The sequence below is a fragment of the Idiotropiscis lumnitzeri genome, chromosome 9 (genome assembly GCF_059441095.1).
Source record: "Idiotropiscis lumnitzeri isolate Australia: NSW breed Sydney's pygmy pipehorse chromosome 9, RoL_Ilum_1.0, whole genome shotgun sequence".
In the NCBI taxonomy this organism is placed as follows: Eukaryota; Metazoa; Chordata; class Actinopteri; order Syngnathiformes; family Syngnathidae; genus Idiotropiscis; species Idiotropiscis lumnitzeri.
The window spans coordinates 22,271,748-22,291,927 of NC_142399.1; the positions used below are offsets into that span (position 1 = coordinate 22,271,748).

The 20,180-nt window shown below is 40.7% G+C and overlaps 1 protein-coding gene across 1 annotated transcript in view; it reads right to left on the bottom strand.

Annotated features, from left to right (window-relative positions):
- Positions 1–5,501: 5,501 nt before the first annotated feature.
- The window catches only part of fbxo28 (F-box protein 28), a 47,629-nt gene continuing 32,950 nt past the window's right edge, over positions 5,502–20,180 (bottom strand). The window contains exons 4-5 of the mRNA XM_088304131.1: positions 15,995–16,190; positions 5,502–6,840 (exon numbers count right to left, since the gene is read on the bottom strand). Coding sequence (XP_088160257.1) covers positions 6,338–6,840; positions 15,995–16,190 — 699 coding nt within the window. The 3' untranslated portion in view covers positions 5,502–6,337. The remainder of the gene's footprint in view (positions 6,841–15,994; positions 16,191–20,180) is intronic.

Here is a 20,180-nt window from a genome sequence, read left to right on the forward strand (position 1 = left end):
ACTACTCCAACCCAGGTATACAACCAATGTACTGTCATTAAAATCTGATGTGGCATTTCAAAATAAAAGGCCAAATAAATCTCACATTTTTACCTATATCCCGCAACCAGACCGGTAATAGGGGCACAGTAGGCCAGCCCAGGAGTCCAACCAATGGATTTTGAATAAAATTTGATGTGGCATTTCAAAACAAAAGGTCAACGAAATCTCAAAATTTGACCTACCGTATTTTTACGGCCAAAAGACGTGCCGTATCAAAGGGCGCAGTACCAGTTGAGGGTGCTATTTCTGTATTTGATACATAGATAGAACGCACCGCATCATTGGGCGCTGGCTGCTCAGTCGCGCTAGCGTGTTTTTAAAATGGCAGCGGGTGTTCGGTGGTACTTTATTTTAGCTTTTAACAACGTGCTGAAGTTGTCCTCATCCAAAAATGCACCAAGTCCTTGTCTTCTGTATCCAAGATAAACAGCTGGACACGTTCTCCACCAAACACGAGAGTCATTATCAGTCTGCCTCGCCGTCTCGTTGCAGCGCAGCCCCTCAGGTGGGATGCCGACACAATGCCAATGGGAGCAAGTCACTAATCAACAAACGATGTGCGGTCACGGTGTTACATCAAAACTAAAACTATCACCCCAAATCAACTGAATAGCATAAGAGTGTAGACCCAGCAAAATTCCGCCTCCCAGCCTACCATGCAATACCTTAGTTTACATGCATGCACCCTAAAACATAAGATAGCATTATCTTGAGCAGTTACATGACAAAATGTCGATCGTCAACATTAGCAGATTAATATTTGCTGCATTTATTAAACAAAAAGCATTTTTCAAATGAAACTAGAAGTACCATGAACAGTAATAAGTGATTGGGTTTCCTGGTTTTATATTATCTCACATATTATAGACATATATTACTTAGCGTATATTCACGTCCGTAAGGCGCACTTTAAAGTCCCAAATTTTCCCCAAAACAAACGAGGTACCTTGTAATGTGACACGCCTTCTGTATAGACTGAGACCGATAAACCCATCAATCTATACACGAGCAAATCTCTTGACGATTGGGCCTGATCCCCTTTGGGCATCTCAGAGTGCACGTTAGGACACCCTGCTTTTCAAAGTCTAAGACTACTATGCTCTGAATTGACTGTGACAAATACATTATGTTACGTTTTTTGGTGATCGTGCAGGAGAATGCTGGACAAAAGAGCACCTGTCCACGATGTCGTAGCCTGTCTTATCATTTGTCATGACCCGTGTCGGTCAGGTCAGTGTTTTTGTTATTGTTTTCGTCACCTCCCTGCCATGTGCACTTTGTTTATGTTTGTCAGCTGAGTAGGGGCGTTTCCGCTCAGCACTCCGTCTCCACCAGCCACGCACCTGTTCCCCATTAGCCGCGCACACCTGACTCCCATCTGCTCCCCTAATCATGGACTATTTAAGCACCCCTTGCCGACAGCTCAGCGTCGGAACATTTCTCCCGTTCCCCTTACCCCTATCAGCCTGCCGCCATAGGGAGTCAGGGGAACGGGAGACATGAGGGACCGAGACTATGGGTGCTGGTGGACGTGAGCTATGAGACGCAAGGGGGACGTGACCAGGTGCTGAAACCGATGGGGGACGAGGAGTGCGACGTGACTGTGACTTTCGTGATTTGGGGCGAGGTGAACTACGCGAGTTAACGTGGGAGGTGGTCTCAAAGAGCTCAAATGACGAATGTGACGGAAATGGTTGGGGGGGAGGAAGGTGACGGTTCCGAAATAAGACTGCGTTGCGCTGAGCGTCTAGGAGAGCGGAAATATATTCGAAATCATATTCGTGATCTGAATCGACAAAAATGTGAGGGGCAAGGTGCTCAAAATTATACTCGTAACCGGACTTAGTTGAATCATGAGGGGGTGAAAAGGCTTGGTGCTCAAAATTGTCTACGTAATCAGAATCAATAATAAGGTGAGGGGGTATGACAGGTGGGTAGTCGTCGTTACCGTGATACATGGGGGAAGAAACAAACGAGGCACGGGGCTGGTTGGCAGGCTGATGAGGGCGGTTGTCCGAGCGGCGACGACGATGACGTCGCCGAGAGCTTCCCGCTGGGTCCGTATTTGGTCGGAACATTCTGTCAAGCTCGCCGGTGGGCGAGGAGGAGGGGGACCCAAAAAGCGAGGAAGCAGGGCTAAGGGTGACTTAAAGGGGATTTATTTAACAAAACAAAACCAAAAGGCAAACAAGGAACTAGGGCAAACAAACGTGGCAGGGTGCAAAATGGCAAAGACGAACTAAACGTGACCTAACAGAACAAGAAGGCAGAGGAACAAGGACAGGGACAAATACTAGGGATCAGGGCATGAACTAGAGCGAGAGCGAGAGCGAGAACATGAGCGTGAGTGGGATCAGGGAGCAGTCGTGACAGTCCGAATGGAGTAGCAGGAGAAATGTTCCGACGCTGAGCTGTCGGCAAGGGGTGCTTAAATAGTCCATGATTAGGGGAGCAGATGGGAGTCAGGTGTGCGCGGCTAATGGGGAACAGGTGCGTGGCTGGTGGAGACGGAGTGCTGAGCGGAAACGCCCCATCTCAGCTGACAAACATAAACAAAGTGCACATGGCAGGGAGGTGACGAAAACAATAACAAAAACACTGACCTGACCGACACGGGTCATGACATCATTCACGTTATTGCAAGCAAGAAACATCACAGGTTTGGACAACAGACTGCCAAAAAAAATAAACACAATGCCCAAAGCACACCACTCACATCTCTCTAAACAGCCATGTGATTGGCTGAGGCTGATTGGCTCCCAGAATCCATTGCTATAATCTTTTTGTGTTATTTTTATTTCTTTTTGGGATATGAATATGCACGAGAGATGCATGTTTTTTCTTAATTTTATTTATTTATTTCATACATCATAATCAAGTTTTCAACTGCCTTATCTAGAAAAAGGGACTGCAGTTATAAACTATTGTATAACAAAATTTTCGAGGACGTGTGATGCTGGGGTTGCTGCACTTCTGTGTAGCACGTTCTGGCTGTGTTTGTTTTTTTATTTTAATGTGCACACGGTGTCATTTTTTTTCAAAACTTACTTTGCCCCGCTGTCATTAAAAACTCCAGCTGAGCTGTCATAAAGTCATGTATTTAATTTAACTTTTACTTATCCAGGTAAGTTAATTTCAATATCGATCAAGATGCAGAAAGCAGAGTATAACATGACAAAATTAAAGCAAATACATATCATATACAAATATATTCACAAGCTACATATTAAGTACATACTAATTTCCATGACAGGCTGCAAATAGGCAATCCATTATCTGAACCGCCACTCCTCACAAAGGTCGCGGAGGGTGCTGGAGCCTATCCCAGCTATCTTCGGGCAGTAGGCAGGGTACACCCTGAACTGGTTGCCAGCCAATTGCAGGGCACACATAGACAAACAACCATCCGCGCTCAGACTCATACCTCGGGGAAATTTAGCATGTCCAATCAACCTGCTATGCATGTAGAAAACCAGAGTACCGGAGGAAACCCACGCAGGGACGGGGAGAGCATCCAAACTCCACACAGGAAGGCCAGAGCCGTAATCGAACCCACGACCTCTGCACTGGGAGGCCATCGTGCTAACCAGCCACCACCGTGCCGCCCACTGTGTTAAAAATATTTTTTAACTTGAAATTTTATGACTTTTCCTAGATTGGCCCCAACAGTAGAAAATGTGAAATGTTGCTTTTATTCACATTTCTATGTAAGCTGTACAAAATAAAGTACAAAGGTTGTCTTTGGGTCTAAATGACCCCTGAGGCAAATTGAAATAAAATTAAAGTCACAGAGTTATTTACACACCACAGAATATTACAAGGACCCTATTGTTCTCCTATTAATTATTAGTGCCGGAGCAGCGAATGTTGCAGGGACACTATTGTTTTTGTAGAAATTCTTATGAATTATGAATATTACTAGAGCCCGTACAGCGAGTGCACTTTTTGATATTTTATTTTTTTTCAAGTTCCTTGTTTGCCTTTCGTTTCATCAATTAAATACCCCTTAGAGTTACTACTGCCTCCCTTCTCTGTCTTATGGATTGTCCTCTTCCTCAACCTCCACAAATATTTGACAGAATGCACCGACCACAACCGGATCCAGCGGAAAGCACGACGTGCTTAACGTCGCCGGTCAGCCTGCTACCCTCCTCAAACTGCCGATCACCCCCAATCCCTCCGTTTAGGTTTCTGTTTTCTTTCCTGTTTCTCCCTCTTTGTCTCATGTTAATATGCTTGATTACCCCACCATTTTATCTCCCCATGTTTTTGTTGATTCAGATTTTGTTGACAGATTTTGATTTTCAGAGTGATTTTTTTTCTTCCCCCAGTCAGTTATGGTCAGCTCTTTGTTTTGATTCCTTTGAGTCCACCCTTGAACACTTACTGGGGCATCTACCTCTGCGGGGTGGCCAACGACGGCGCCCTAGTAGAGGATCTGCAACCCCTCATAGCACTAACCGCTTTTCACTCTCTGAGTCACGTTTTTCTCCACCATCGGCTTCTGCACCATGTCCCGTTCCACCCACGTTTTGTAGTCGACGTTCACCAGCACCTGTAGTCTCGGTTCCTCATGTCTCGCATTCTCCCAAATCCCTATGGTGGCAGGCTGAATGGGATCAGTTCCCCGAGCCGGCAAGTAGTACATGGCAGCCATCATTGCCGGCTCCTCGCCAGCTACCATGCGCTCATAAATATTTTATTAGTTTCTTCAATTTTTAAAAGATGGATCGCTAGCACCCCCTAGAATTTTTCGAAGAAGCAGCTCCTGATGCATGTTTCACCGAGCTCTTTGAAAATTTAATGGAGTATGTACCAGACCAAGACCTACAAAAAAAGTCTCTTGGAGCCTTGTGCCAAATTGCACAGGAAGTCGTCCATTTTAAATTTACTTCTAAGTTAGACATGGTTTTGAAAACAAAAGCTGCTCTAACTTTAACTACACAATAATTTCTCCAAAAAAAAATCTCACATATGATAATAGTACAGGCATGAAGACATCTAACTTATTTTTTATCATAGCACCACCTACCGGCTAAAGCAAGTAAATAGTTAAGTAATGTTTTTCGGGTTGACAAGATCTACCTCACATTTGCTCGGAAGATTATTTAGGCCTTCATGATGTCTAAATATAAAATTTGTTATTCTTTGCGAAAAGCTTTGGGCGTGGCAACGCACAGTTCACTAATAAATGAACACTGATTTAGATGGGGCACGGTGGCCTGACTGGTTAGCACGATGGCCTCACAGTGAGAGATAGCAGCGGTCGTGGGTTCGATCCCGGCTCCGGCCTTCCTGTATGGAGTTTGCATGTTCTCCCCGTGCGTGGGTTTGCTCCGGTTTCCTCCCACAATCCAAAAACATGCATGGCAGGTCGATTGAAAACTCTAAATTGTCCCTGGGAATGAGTGTGAGCGTGGATGGTTGTTCGTCTCTGTGTGCCCTGCGTTTGGCTGGCAACTAGTTCAGAGTGTCCCCCGCAGACTGCCCGAAGATAGCTGGAATAGGCTCCAGCACTCCCCGCGAACCTAGTGAGAAGAAGCGGTACAGATAATGAATGGATGGATGGATAGATGATTTTGATAGACTAAAGCAACAAAACTCATAAAACTTTGCACACATCAGGCCTGGAAAAATAATCAATGTTTCTTTACTGTGCGGGTTTTAAAAGATGGCTTTCTAGCGCCCCCTAGAGGTATTTTAAAAAAGCAGCCCCAACAGTTCTTTCATGAAAATTTGGACATACAAAATAATCTCTGAAGGCCCATTTTAAACTCAAATGGAAGTAGGCCATTTTTCATTTCCTTTAAAATTTTGCCCCATTTTTACCTTTTATAGAGGTCATATTTGATCAAAATAGCTTTTAATCTGATGTACTACATTTTATGAGTATTCCAATGTGTCAGCACCCAACATTGCATGGGTTGCCTTTTATTGCTGCTTGCAGATCTAGTTTATTTTGTCAGATTAAAGGTATTTTATGATCACTGTGGGATTTTCTCTCATTAACAGAGGGGTACTAACAATTTGTTCATGTATTGAGCTTTCACCCATGCTGCAAATGTGACCTTCTCCAGACTAGATGTTCCCCCAAATTTTTTTTTCACAATATTTAGTAATTTACCATTGAATTTTATTCTAATTTTTTCAGTGTTAAACATATTTGATAGACATGAGATTCTTTAGCTTCATTAGCTAGCTACCATGAAAACATAATACAGGGAAAAATCAAATAGAGATAAAGAATAAACAGTCTGATTTCAGAACCAAAATTGAATATTTAAATAAAACAGTTTCATTTCTTGCTACACAAACGGTTTGACTTTCGTAAAAGGTCGGAGTTTTTTCTGGTGCGTTTCAGTGATGGCTCTCCCTCACAAGCCAGTTCTCTGACTGTAGAGAAGGCCTCTGCTCTGCCACTTGCCAACCCCATGGCCAGAAGACTGGAAGCAGGGGAGGGCACAGCAACATTGGATGTGGAGGGTACAGATGTTCTGGCCGCAGGTCCTCCCATAGCACTACTGTCCATTAGTTCACGGAGTTTGTGTTCCAGTTCGGCAAGGCGGGCATTCTGTTCACCAATGACCTGTGTCTGTTCAAGTAGTTTCTGCTCTTGGTCCTGCAGCTGCTTCTGCTGTTCTAACTGCTTGACACGAATTTCTTGCATCTCCCTCCGCAAAACTGTCACAGATGCTCCATTGACCTTAACTTGCTGCTGCAGCTTGGTCATCTCAGAGCGTGATGGTGCATTCTTGGCCAGCAAGGACATGGTAGTTAGAGAATTTGATGGACCTGCCACTGAAATATACAAAATGCATTATTACTCTGTTCTTCAATATTGTTCACACAGATGATTGCATTTACTTAAAGAAGGAAAGGAATCAGGGCAAACATTTTCTATGTAATATTATGTTCTACATACCACCACTATTCTAAACATGGTATTGTGATTAATATTGTGTGCGTGGAATAAGAATTAAGATGATTGATTAATCCACCCATTTTCAGCCATCCAAGGATGCTGACATTTTATGGAGCACCGCCCCCTGCTGTCTACTAAGACTGACGTCAAAGTGCCCTCGAACTCACATTGGGAACATCACAAGACCAAACTCAGAAAACAGATGAGCCATGTCATTGAAAACCATTGGCTTTTAAAAGTATTTCAATGCCTTTAACTTTTCCACATTGGCAAGTTATACAAACTAACACAAATGTTTTTTTATTGAAAATTTATGGGATACGGAAAATTGAGAAGTAAAAAGTTTTGTCTTGACTCCGATACCATTAAATCCAGTGCAACCACCCAACTATATTGAGCTAATTAATAAACAGACTGCACCTATGTGTACTCCATTCACAGTATGAATAAAATGTGATGTAAAATTAATAAACAACAGCACCACGAAGCCGCAGAAAAACACTGGACAGGTCAGAGATTAAGTTGTGGAGGTTAAAATATATATATACTTTACATAAATTAGGGTTGTCCTAATCCGATCGCCATGATCAGTAATGATGATCAGTATCATCTGAAAACAATCGGACTTTATATTGTTCTTCTAAATTTCAGAAGTCAAGAATATACATTTTTTTTCCTTACTTGATTTGAACCAATGCTGATTTTCAGCCACATAAAGGTACCCTTCCAGCCAATCGTGGTAACGCATGTTGATTATGTCTTAGTATCGTCCTCGGTTATCACTGCTTACTGTGTCTGAAAGGCCAGCCCCAAGTTTTTCTTTTCTTGAAAAAATGAGTAATTGTTGTAGGCAACAATTTAGACGACAGTGGTCCCTCATTTATTGCGGAGGCTATGTTCCAAAAATTACCAGCTATATGTGAAATCCACTCAGTAGGGGTTGACTTTTTTTTTTTTATCTCCCTTTATTAAACCATGGTTTTATTTATCAGATCAGGACAGTTTGTGTCTGGAAGCTAGCATGAGAACACACAGGTTACCTTGTGTGTTTGAAAGTGGAACCTGACATCCTGTTTGGTATGCTAACAAAATGTAGCATCTACAATGAATTATGGAGGGATTAGTTACTGAACTCAAGTTCATTAACAACCAAAAAATTTCTGTATGCCCGTGGTTGACATCGAATAGGAAAAACACATGGTCGCGTATTGCTTTCACAAGCTGGGAAATCTGAGAACTCAGAACATGACATATTTGCCAAAAGCCCTTAACGGCGACTCAAGACAATAAAACACAGAATGTAGTTTGGTACAATATATTAATTTATGGTGCTAAAAAAAAAAAAAAAAAAAAAAAAAAGATTGTTTTCCATAATCTTTAAGGATTTTTTTTTCCCGGTTGTGTATTATTATCAAGTCTCTGTGGCGCAATCGGTGAGCGCGTTTGGCTGTTAACTGAAAGGTTGGTGGTTCAAACCCACCCAGGGACGCTTGCGCGGACTTCAGTTTGGCTGCCAGGATGGCCGAGTGGTCTAAGGCGCCGCGTTCAGGACCCAGTCTCCCCAGGAGGCCTGGGTTCGAATCTCGAATTTCCCCATTGTGGGACTAATAAAGGCAATATTATTATTATTATTATTATTATTTATTGAGGAAAAAACCCGTTTTGGATAAAATCCAAAACAAGTGTTTATATTAGTTTTATTAAGCACAATCCATTTCAAGTATTTCTTTTTGTATTCATAAATAGTTTCATAGTGTTAGTGCAACTCTGCATATTGTATCGTTTTTGGTTCTATTTTAAAATGAACTAAACATTTACCCCCCCAAAATTATTTGTATGAATGCTTTGCTTTTGTTGTATAGGTGGTTGATTGTTCCATAGCTGACCTATTGACCAGCCTTATGACATTTAATTTCATGGGACCAACAGCCTAAACGTGTACCCAAAGATGACACTGCAATAGCAGAGGATTGGATTCAGTTGGGGCTGGGTACTGGACAAACAAAAGATCCTATCAAGGCTCATTTTCTATTCTACAGTTTCCACCTTTTGAACAAAAACCACATGAATGTTGAGACATGAGACACGTAAAAAATAAATCTGAGTGATCACACGTTCAACAATTTAGACAAAGTTGCGCTTTTAGAGAAGTTAAATATGAAATGAAATGAGAAACATACATTTTATTATTTTCCCCCTGGTCACTTAAGGGGCTCCGTAAAATAGAATGTTTGGGAAGCTAATGATGTGTCAGCCCCTGAGCGGCCACCCCCTACCTCTCCTCTTCCTATGCCGGGGTGACTTCTTCCCCCTCAGGTAGGCAGGCGAGGATGGACAGAGGGCTGACACGAGAAAAACTGCTCGGGTCCGCAGCGTAGGCAGATGCACCAGATCTTTTGAGGCTCTCGAAGTTAACTTTAAATTGACTACCAAAAGAACTTAAGACAGGAGTGCAGGCATCAGACAGATAACACAATAAGTTTTAATTCCAAAACCTGAGATCTGGTCGCAAGCGCAGAAGTGAGAGATCTGACCCAAGTTTTTATACAGTTTGTCGGAGCCAAACCCTTTCCTTAGAACGTTAACTCTAAACTGCCCTAACTACCTTTCATTTCTATTGGTGTCCCATAGTATCATAAAATCCCTGTTTTATTGTCAACGTATAGAACTTGTGAATTTAATGGTATCAATTATAGGATTTACAACAAGTTACCGTATTTTTACGGCCAAAAGACGTGCCGTATCAAAGGGCGCAGTACCAGTTGAGGGTGCTATTTCTGTATTTAATACATAGATAGAACGCACCGTATCATTGGGCGCAAACAGAACCGAGCAACCGAGAAGTCGCGCTGGCTGCTCAGTCGCGCTTGTGTGTTTTTAAAATGGCAGCGGGACTTCAGTGGTCCTTTATTTTAGCTTTTAACAACACGCTGATGTCCTCATCCAAAAATGCACCAAGTCCTTGTCTTTTGTATCCAAGATAAACAGCTGGACACGTTCTCCACCAAACACAAGAGTCATTATGAGTCTGTCTCACCGTCTCGCTGCCACCAGCCCCTCAGATGGGAGGCCGACACAATGCCGGTGTGAGCAATTCACTAATCAACAAACTTTGTGCGGTCACAGTGTTACATCAAAACTAAAACTATCACCCCAAATCAACTGAATAGCATAAGAGTGTAGGCCCAGCAAAATTCCGCCTCCCAGCCTACCATGCAATACCTTAGTTTACATGCATGCACACTAAAACATAAGATAGCATGGCTAGCGTGGCTGGCTGTTTTTAAAAAGGCAACAGGAGCAAAACTGAGTTTGGTTGTATTTTATTGAACTATTTAACAATGTACTCACATTATTATTGATCAGTCATCATCCACAAAGCCATCAAAATCATCTTCTGTATCAGAAATAAACAGCTAGGCAAGTTCTCCCACAAACACGCCAGGTTCCCTCTTGTCATTGTCAGATTCTGTGTCGCAACGTGGCTCCTCCGATATGATGCCGGCTTACTCCAAACAGTGCTAGCAGACACGTTTGCCCATATAGGGGCACTGTGGCCTGCTTTGCACTGGGGGCGTGCCTTTGCGTTGTCGTTCACGCCCATCCTTCCCCTCTTACGTCCGCCTGCTGTCCTTAGCCACGCCCGCCTTCTCTCTATATAAGCAGTGTGCAGGCAGGTAATGTTCGATGTCAGCCCAGCGGTGCACTCGGTCCATATAATGGGCGCTCTGCATCAAAAGGCGCCCCAGATTTTTTGGACGAGATTTGGGACTTTAAAGTGCGCATTATGGTTGCGAAAATACGGTACTGTTTATATTGGTATCACAATAATTCTTCTAAAAACGCAATGTTAGGCCCCGCTTGGGCCGTCATATTTTCCTTTAGGTGACACAGTTTTTTTAATTTATTTGGCCCATACCTGTTGCCTTGGTTACTCAACCGGTTGCCCTGGTAATACAATCAAACATTAACTCAAAAATTGCTAGGATATATTTTTGACAAAGGTATGCTCTTGCAGAGCAGGGGATTTATGGGCCGCTCTTCGGTGTGGTTTAAGCAAACCTATCTATGGAATGAAACATACTGGTTCAGTATAGAGGACTGAGAGGGTAAAAATTACTAATTAAATAAATACACCATGAAATGTTTAATTAAAATTGTAATTAATTAATTAAATGTTTAATTAATTAATTGAATATGGTGAAGGATTGTATTACAATTACTGGCATTATTTAAAACACTTACGGGACATAATGTCGATTATTAAATTTAGCAGGTTCATATTTCCTGGATATGTTAAACATTGATTAATCAATCAAACTAGAAGTACAGTGCATAGGTATGACTGGGATTATAGTCATAGTGTTTACTGATTTATTATTTTTTTCTAATATGCTAAATTTATATTTAGTTTACATTTGTGAACTTTGTTGAAATTTTCAGGAGTGAGACAAAATTGCACTCAGCATTGCCATGACCTGCACTCACATTCACAGCACTTCATGGACAAATACGACACATTGGCTGTAGAGATCCAAACAAACCAAATTGGGCACTGGAGGTGTCACAGGGACGCTATCGCAAAAACTAATTCCGAAAGACAACAATTTGAGATCGGAGCACACGCACATACACACGCACACATGCACACCAACAAGATTACAGGGGAATGCCAGCAGAGAGTGAGACGGAGAGACTGCCCGCCGGAGAAGGCCAGCATTGGCGTGCCAGTCCTGGGGACCAGACGGGAATCAACCTTCCAGACGATGACTAACCTGGAGAGGACCTTCCGTTGGAATTTAGTATTTACTAAATACTTTTCATTTCCTCAGTGACTCAACTCCAACAATGGAATTAAATTAAAAAAAGTGTCATTAAATTAAATTACCAATGATTATATGTAAAAGAAATCTATATAATTTCTGTATTTAATTAATTATTTATGTATTTAATTAATTATTTCATGGTGCCGCATCCAGTGTTTCATGAATTTATTTTTTGTCAAACTCACCCATCAAAGTTTGGTGGGCAGGTCACCTGATTTGTTGGGCTGCTCATCAAGTCAAGGCAAATCAATTCCAGAATGAGGGATTGATGCCAAGCGAGTGTCTCGTGAAAATACTCCAACACCGAGTGATGCTATTCACTTCTACCTTGGTTTGAATACTCAAGCAGAACTAAATACAAGCCTCTGCCGCTCAATCAAGGGAGCTTATGAAAGTCCTCCATTGTCAGAGCCGCCATGTTTGCAACCACTTCAGACCAAAGCAACGGCAAGACAAGATTTGAGTTTGTCATGAAACGCTGCAACGCGGGACCATGAAATAATTAAATATAGAAATAAGAAATTAAATACAGAAATAATTATACAGAATTTTTTTTTTACATATAATCATTGATGATACATTTATTTAATTCCACATTCAATTAATAAATTAAACATTTAATTAATTAATGACAATTTTAATTAAACATTTCATGGTGTATTTATTTATTTAATTTTGGCACTTTCAGTCCTCCATAGTCGGGAGGTTAAGTAAAGATAATCATGGAAATATTTTGACAATGGAACAAAATGTAGCAGTTTGAGGGTTAAATATAAAGCAGGTCGAAACTAGCCCGGAGGCCGAGGGGTATTTTTAATGATGTCCTTAGATTAAATGTGTACCAGTTTTGCTAGCAGGTCTCATCACATTATCAGATCAGTATTATTTTGTTGTATCTTAAGACGTGCGAAAAAAAAACAGGGAAAAAAACATTTAGAGTTTTCGAAATACTATATGACGGGGTGGGACTTCAAAATCGGCAAGTGTCAGGTTTAAATGCCCATTTTGGGAGAGCTTACTGAAATAACTTACTAAATGTAACGGCCGAAATAAAACGCTAGCTGAAAGGCCAGGAGGAACCAGACACCGTTGTTCATTTTCACCGCCGGCGGGGGAAAAGAGTGGGACAGAGAGGCCGCGAGCAGCAGCTCGCCTGCTCGCAGCCGCTCCATGCAACTCCTCTCTCCCCTCTTCTCACCGGCTCGGCTTTTATTAGTTTGACTCAAGAATCACAAGAAATTAGAATACAATGAAGGTCTGTTTAGCCTAAACTAAATCACCAGAATACAGAAGATTAATTAACAATGGTGGTCTGTTTTAGACTAAACTAATCAGCAGAAGACAGAAAACATCAATAACTAATCATCAGGAGACAGCAAGCATAAAATGACAACTCACGGTGCAAAGGTTACTTTAACTAAACACATCTTCAGGATACTGTGTTTGTGTGTAGTTAAAGCAACGTGTGTATGTGTGTTCCAGCTGTGTGCGTGTGTGCTAGAACATGAATGTCAGTATGTGTGTGTGCAAATATTAATGAGTGTATATAAACATGATCATAAATACACAAAACTGATTACATAAAGTTACTTTAAGTCAATGTGATCCTCAATTTATCTTACAGCAAGGCAAGGCACAGTTCGCCAAGAAAACAACCCTAATTTTGAGGGTCTAAATATCCACGAAAATTCGTTTCGTGTTTCATGCTAAGACGTTTAAGGATGAGCAAAGCTTTTTATTGCGCCAAATAATATTGCCATGGCGATGTGGTGTTTGCCAAGAAAAGGTATTCTGATTTTGATGGTCGAAACATTTGTGAAATCGTGAAACTTGACACACATCACACCAGGCAAAAAAATACATTTGTTTATTTGGCGGTTTTTACAATATGTCAGTAGCGCCCCCAAGAACATTTTCACGAACCAGCGCTGGTAGTATGTTTCAACAAGATCTACGAAAAGTAGAGGGGAAATAGCCCAAGACACAAAAAATGTCTGCACACTTATGCTAAACTAAGTCAACCAATTTGAATTTTATTTCAAATTTGGGTCCTTTTTTTAGCCTTAAACAGATTCTACGAAAAAACGGGATCAACCCAGTCACGTGATCAGTTAGTGGAATATGGCATTATTTCCAATTTAGAAAATGGAGATATGAAGTCTCTCGTCTCAGCAATTATTAAAACTATATGGAAGTATATCCATGCGTGTTTATGTGCAAGGCGTGTGTGTGTATTTGTTCATCCCAATTATATCTATTTACTAGGGGGGGGGGTAACGGTACACTAAAATCACATTTCGGTTCGGTTCAGTTTCTTGGAGGCTTTGGTTCGGTATATTTTCAGGACAAAAAAAATCTAAGAAAAACTTAAAATCTGTTTATTTTGAAAAGATGACAGGAAAATCTTTTTTTAAAAAATAAAAGCAACTCATATGTGTTATATTCTAAGCAATTAAATTGTAAAAAAATACACTAAAAATAACGATGTATCGCGTCAGTCACATTCGGAAGAAGCCGTTTTGAGGATGTTAGCATGTTAGACGTATTACTTGCAACATAACCTCCAATATTTGTGTCGCAATGTCGGCACACAACTTTGGACTTACACACATACTTTTTCCTATATGCGATTTTAACAGGAAAGCCAAAATGTTCCAAAAGACGAGACCGCAAAGTAAGGGTGGGGAACTTCGAGCTCTGGCTTGTTTGCGTATGCAAAAACAAGGGTATTTTTCCATGCACTTATTATTTACGGCTTCTGGGGGCCTATCACCTCTCCTGTGCCGCCTCACTCTTGTACGCGTACGACACTCAATAGATTCCGTGTGAGTTCACTCAATAGCTTCGGTGTGATTCCAACTCTGCAGCAACGCTTTTACCTTCCAGTCGGCTTGATGCCAGCCAGCCTGCAAATTATAGAAAAATAAACATCCACAAATTATTTTTTTTTTCAGTACTGCAAAGTGTACTTTTTTTTTTTTACCTCTTATTTTTTTATCTGCCAACAGGAGTGGGAAGGATCTTCTTGCTGGATGCACAATCTGTAAATTGTAGAAATGTAGACAATGATAATTACCCCCCAAATATTTTTAGCGCTCCAGTATGCATCTATTTTCTGTACCGCTTATCCTCACGCATAGGAAAAAAAAACAGTTGTGACCTTCTTTAACCACACACATAATCTTCTGCACTTTATACACTTTTATTTACATTTTCACCTCATTGCTACAAAGGATTTACTGGGGGATCATTGACCGCAAGCACTTTACTCTAGCAAGCATTCCCCGTTAGGCGTTCTATATTATTTTTCTTGCATCCACACGTTGGTGCATGATTTATATAACACATTAGTGCTATCAAGAAATGTTCAGTATAGCAGAATAATGGCATGCATATAACTGAAGGAAGAGGCGTTATGATAGCGAGCAGTTAGCACTGACCTTCGTTGCCACTGTCAGGGAGGAGTCTTCCATGAGCCTCTTTCGAATCGCTGGTCATCCACTAAGTGTCATCCTTTGTTTTTCGCTGTGATCGCTGTCATCATCAAGGATGACATCTTTGGCTTCCCTTTAGCCCCAGATATACTCTACTTGAGCATCATGTCATCTGTAATTCTCCATTCTAGAGTATGGTTGCCCCGTTTTAGGGCCTAATCCTTTCCGCCTTTTTCTTCCTTTCCTGTTTTTCAAGTTGGCTGATGACTCATCCACCGTGTTGCTGCCACCAAACGGTGGGAGAAAAATTTCCTCCAACCTTGAAAACTTCACAGAAGATGGCCCAGACTTTATCCCACCTATCCCGTTTAAAAAGACTGTGTGACAAATGTTTTCGTCAAAGGCAGGGGGCGTGACTATTTTGTTTGATGAATGTATTCGTCATGGGCATTGAATGAGTTCAATGATTTATTTTTTTTTTTTTTAATCACAAAAAAATAATTTCAATAAGGGGTGTGTAGACCTTTTATTCCATATTCCCTATATTTGTCCTACTTAGAATACTATCTGTATTCTCTGATAGAATGGCTATGAAAACCTTTGCAGGTATAATCTGTACCCAATGGCTCCATGAGTCTCAACTGTAATATGTTCATCTGTGTCCTTTTTTTCCTCCCCACATTAACTCTCAGCTACATGTTTTGATTTGGCATCTGAAATTAAGAAAGAAGGAAGGTATAAATAAATTATTTTATAAAAAGGGAGACTACCAGGAGCAGAACCAATGAGGCGCCCAGACAAGTCGGCTCCAGGTAGCTTCTTCTTCAGAACGGGAACAATCTTCTCATCAAAATACTCCATTGCCATGGACGAGATGTCCCTTAATTCTTGCAGAACCTCATGAGCTCGCTGCGGAGCTCGAGTTGAGTTCACATATCGAAGTACACGGTAGATCTCATCTATGACCTGACGAGAAAAAAAAAAACATAATCATAATTAAAAGACAGGAACATTGTACAAACATTAACAACAAATATTGCAAATATTATACAAATATTAATTGGCTTAAATAAATAAATCACAGATCCCATCACAAGATGATTTACGGTATACACTGTCCTTGTGTACAGTTTACTGATTAGCAACTAACATACACTCAAGCATTTTTGTTGTTTAACAACCTTCAACATGGCCCAATGAAAGAAAAGAGGAACAAAAAATGAGGCGTGTGATAAGAATAAGAAATGTTTATTCCCAGATGTTATTTGCACAAGTAGCTGCTTTCAAAACATGCAATGCATAAGTTTCGCAATACCAGTTTCATCTAGAACTCTGAAAATTTGGTACTGTATGTAACCGGCCAATTCATACAAAAATGACTCCTGGAGCCATATGCTAAACTTAACAGCAAATTCGCCATTTTTAATTTAATTCAAAGGGTGGTATCGCCTTGACTACAAAAGCCGCTGTATCTCGACTGAAATAATAAAGATAATTACTTCTAAAGATTTCTCACATATGATAATAGTCCAGGACTGAACACATCTACAAACTTATTTTTCATTGTAGTGGTAGTGCCACCTACTGGTTAAGGAAGTAAATATTAGATTTTTATCTGTTTTTCTCCTAACAGGTTAACACGATCTACCTCATATAAGCTTGGAAGCGTATTCATTATGTCAAAATACAAAAATCTGTGATATTTTGCAAAAAACTGAGGCATGTCAACATACAGTGCGCCAATGTGAGAACACTGATTTTGACAGACTAAATAAGCACAAAAACACATGAAGCTTTGCACACATATCAGGCCTGAAAAAAATAATCAATATTTTATTTGTTTACTGTGCGAGTTTTAAAAGATGGCTAGCGCCCAGATTATATAAAAAAAAATAAAAGAAGCCCCTCTTAAATCTTTCATCTAGAACTACAAACATTAGTACAAACAGTATACATAACAGGCAAATTCCTAAAAAAAAAAGTATTTTCGAGCCATACACTAAAGTTTACAGGAAGTCCGCCATTTTGAATTTACTTTAAAGGTCGGTGTCGCCTCGGCTACAAAGGCTGCAGTAACTTGACTGAAATAATTACTTCTAAACAATTCGATAATAGTCAAGGCCTGAACACATCTACAAACTCACTTTTTATTTTAGTGGTAGCGCCAACTACTGTCTAAAAGAAATATATTTTTTAATGTTTCATGTTTTTTCTCCATACAGGTTGACCAGATTTACCTAATACTTGTTTGAAAGAGATTTTAGGCCTTCACCATATTGCAACACAGAAATCTTTTGCAAAGCTGTTGCCTTGGCAAACCCCTATTTGCCTAAAAATAAATTCTAAATAAAAAACATTTAAAAAAATCAACAACAACAAAAAAAAAACTTCTGGCCTGGCAGCAGCATTGATGTTTCATTCTCAAATAAAAAGGAAGGGTGCACAGAGACTAATTTAGGATTGCAGAGAATTGAGAATTGTTTAGTTCTCTCTGTCCTCCTCGCAAGATAATACCTGAGCTGAGCGAGCGTCTTTTCTCCTTCTTTGAGTGGTGTTGGATAATTGTCTGATTGATTAACCTGACACTAAACGTGAACGAAAACTCATCAAACTCTGTACACACGTCAGGCCTGGCGAAAATTTTGCTATTTTATAGTCGCGATATATGAGTAATAAAAATGGGCATGCAGCGCCCCTTATAGAGGTTCGTCGTGGGGTTCATCAAAGCCTTGCCTCGGTAAATTAGACCTTTGGCTACAAGAATTGGGAGGCACCTCATGCGGACAAAAATCCTTTAGTACCCATACCAACATGTACAGGAAGTGAGTTAGGAATTGTTGAATGTTGGATTTTTGGTCCATTTTTACACAATTACGGGGTTCATACTTTAGCCCCCTAGTCCAAGTCAGTTAACCCGATTGATTTCAAACTTGGGTTGTAAAATCTCAACACTAGGGTAAAGAACTGGGGAAAATATTGGGTTGCACATTTTGCGGGTCGCTGGCACGCTGCTAGAGTCTAGCTGTAGGGGAAAAATGGCAGCGTCAGCCAAGCATTTTTGACGCATGTCATGTGAAAGCTCCTGAAGAGCTGCATGAAACTAACCAAAGAGCCGCATGAGGCTCAGGGGCCGCGGGTAGGCCTGGCCTATATGATGGGGGCGGAGCATCAAACTTTGCATTTCATAATTCCGTTTTAACAAAGGATTCTGGGTTGTATGTTTCACCCAGATCTATGAAGATTTGGTAGTGTATGTAACGGCCTAAGACCTACAAAAACGTAAACTGTTTAAGATGAAAAGTTATTGAAATCTTTTTATTTTGTCAGATTATATGTATATATTATGTCAAACTTTGCGTTTCTTAATTCCTTCTTAACTCCTAGAGAATTTATCAGATCATCTTCAAATATTGTCCTCTACCTAAAGATTTTTAAGATGGAAAGTTATTGAAATCGTTTTATTTTATCATAGGCTGTTGCCTTGGCGAGGTACTGGTCATCAAAAAAAAAAGATGCGGTTTTTGATGATCTAAACCGGTGCAGAAACCCATGAAACTTTGAACACACATCAGGCATGGCATTAAAAATAAATACTGAAGAGATTACCTGTGCTTGGTTGTAAAAATGCGCCGATAGCATGACCTAGATCTACGAGTATTTGGTGGCATATGAAACAACCCAATACATGCAAAAACGTCTTTTATAGCTATGTGCTTAATCCCACAGGAAACCCCACCATATTGAATTGAATCGTCTTAAAATTCGCACGCTTCATCTAAAGATGTTTTTATTTTGTTATACACTGTTGTCACGGTGATGGGCTGTACACAATGAACACTGATACAGTTTTTGAGGTTCTAAACCTCAGCGAAAAGTCATGAAACTTTGCACACACAATATACCCGGTATGGAAATTAATATTTTAGAGATGTCTTGTGCCATTTTCTAAAAATAGATCGATAGCGTCCCATACAAATTTGTAATGTAACATTCTGAGTACCATGAAGATCTGTGAAAATTGTGAAGCATATGTAACAGCCCATGTAACACATCAAGCTACCAGCAGCATTTTGGACCAACTGGAGATGCTTGAGGGACGACTGGCTGACAGCAAAAAAAAAAAAAAAAAAATTATTCGAGCCGAGACGTAACAAAGGCATCGATTACCGTTTGTAAGTGCTGGCGAGAGAGAACGGGTTTTACATTAGCCGGCTCCCTAAGGTGAAAGAAGCTGGATCGAACAACAACACTGATTTGCCAGACCAATTTAAAATCACTGTCCAATTCAAAACCCAAGTTCAAGACTGTTAGCTTCAGATAAGATGACAGGGGGCTAGTAGGGCTGCAAAAAACGATTCATTTGGTAATCAACTAATCACCAACAGTAATCACAATTAGTTGACTTATCGGCTCAAATGTAAATTTTGGCATCTCGCACCAGCACACAGCTTCATTAAGGTATGTAGAAATTAATAAACCGATACGACATTCAACTTTGATTAAACGTTGCAGCTTGCACCAGCATTTCCGAGATGTTTATAAATGATAGTGCGATTTAGATTTAAGGCAATACTTGTCACGATCCGTCTGCTCTCGTTGCAGCTGAGTGGGCGTGTGCCGGCGGCGCGCAACCCGGGGACCGGTCGCGAGCGAGACGCGCTCACGAGCCACACAGCTGCGCTCAATGAAGCTCTGATTACCGACTACTTAAGCCATCGACACGTCCGCGTCGGATTATTGACCCACGTAGCTCTGATCCCACGTTGCTCTTGTTCATGTGCCCTCGCTATAGTTCTCGCCACGTTGATTCCGTGTGTTGTATTTTGTGAGTTTTGTTACCTTTGCTTCCAGCTACTCTCGGCTCGCCTTTTGTTCTCGTTTTCGTATTTGGATTCACCTTGCCCTTTGGTGGCAAGCCATTGTCGTTTTCGGTCTCCTTGCGTTGCAAGCGTTTTC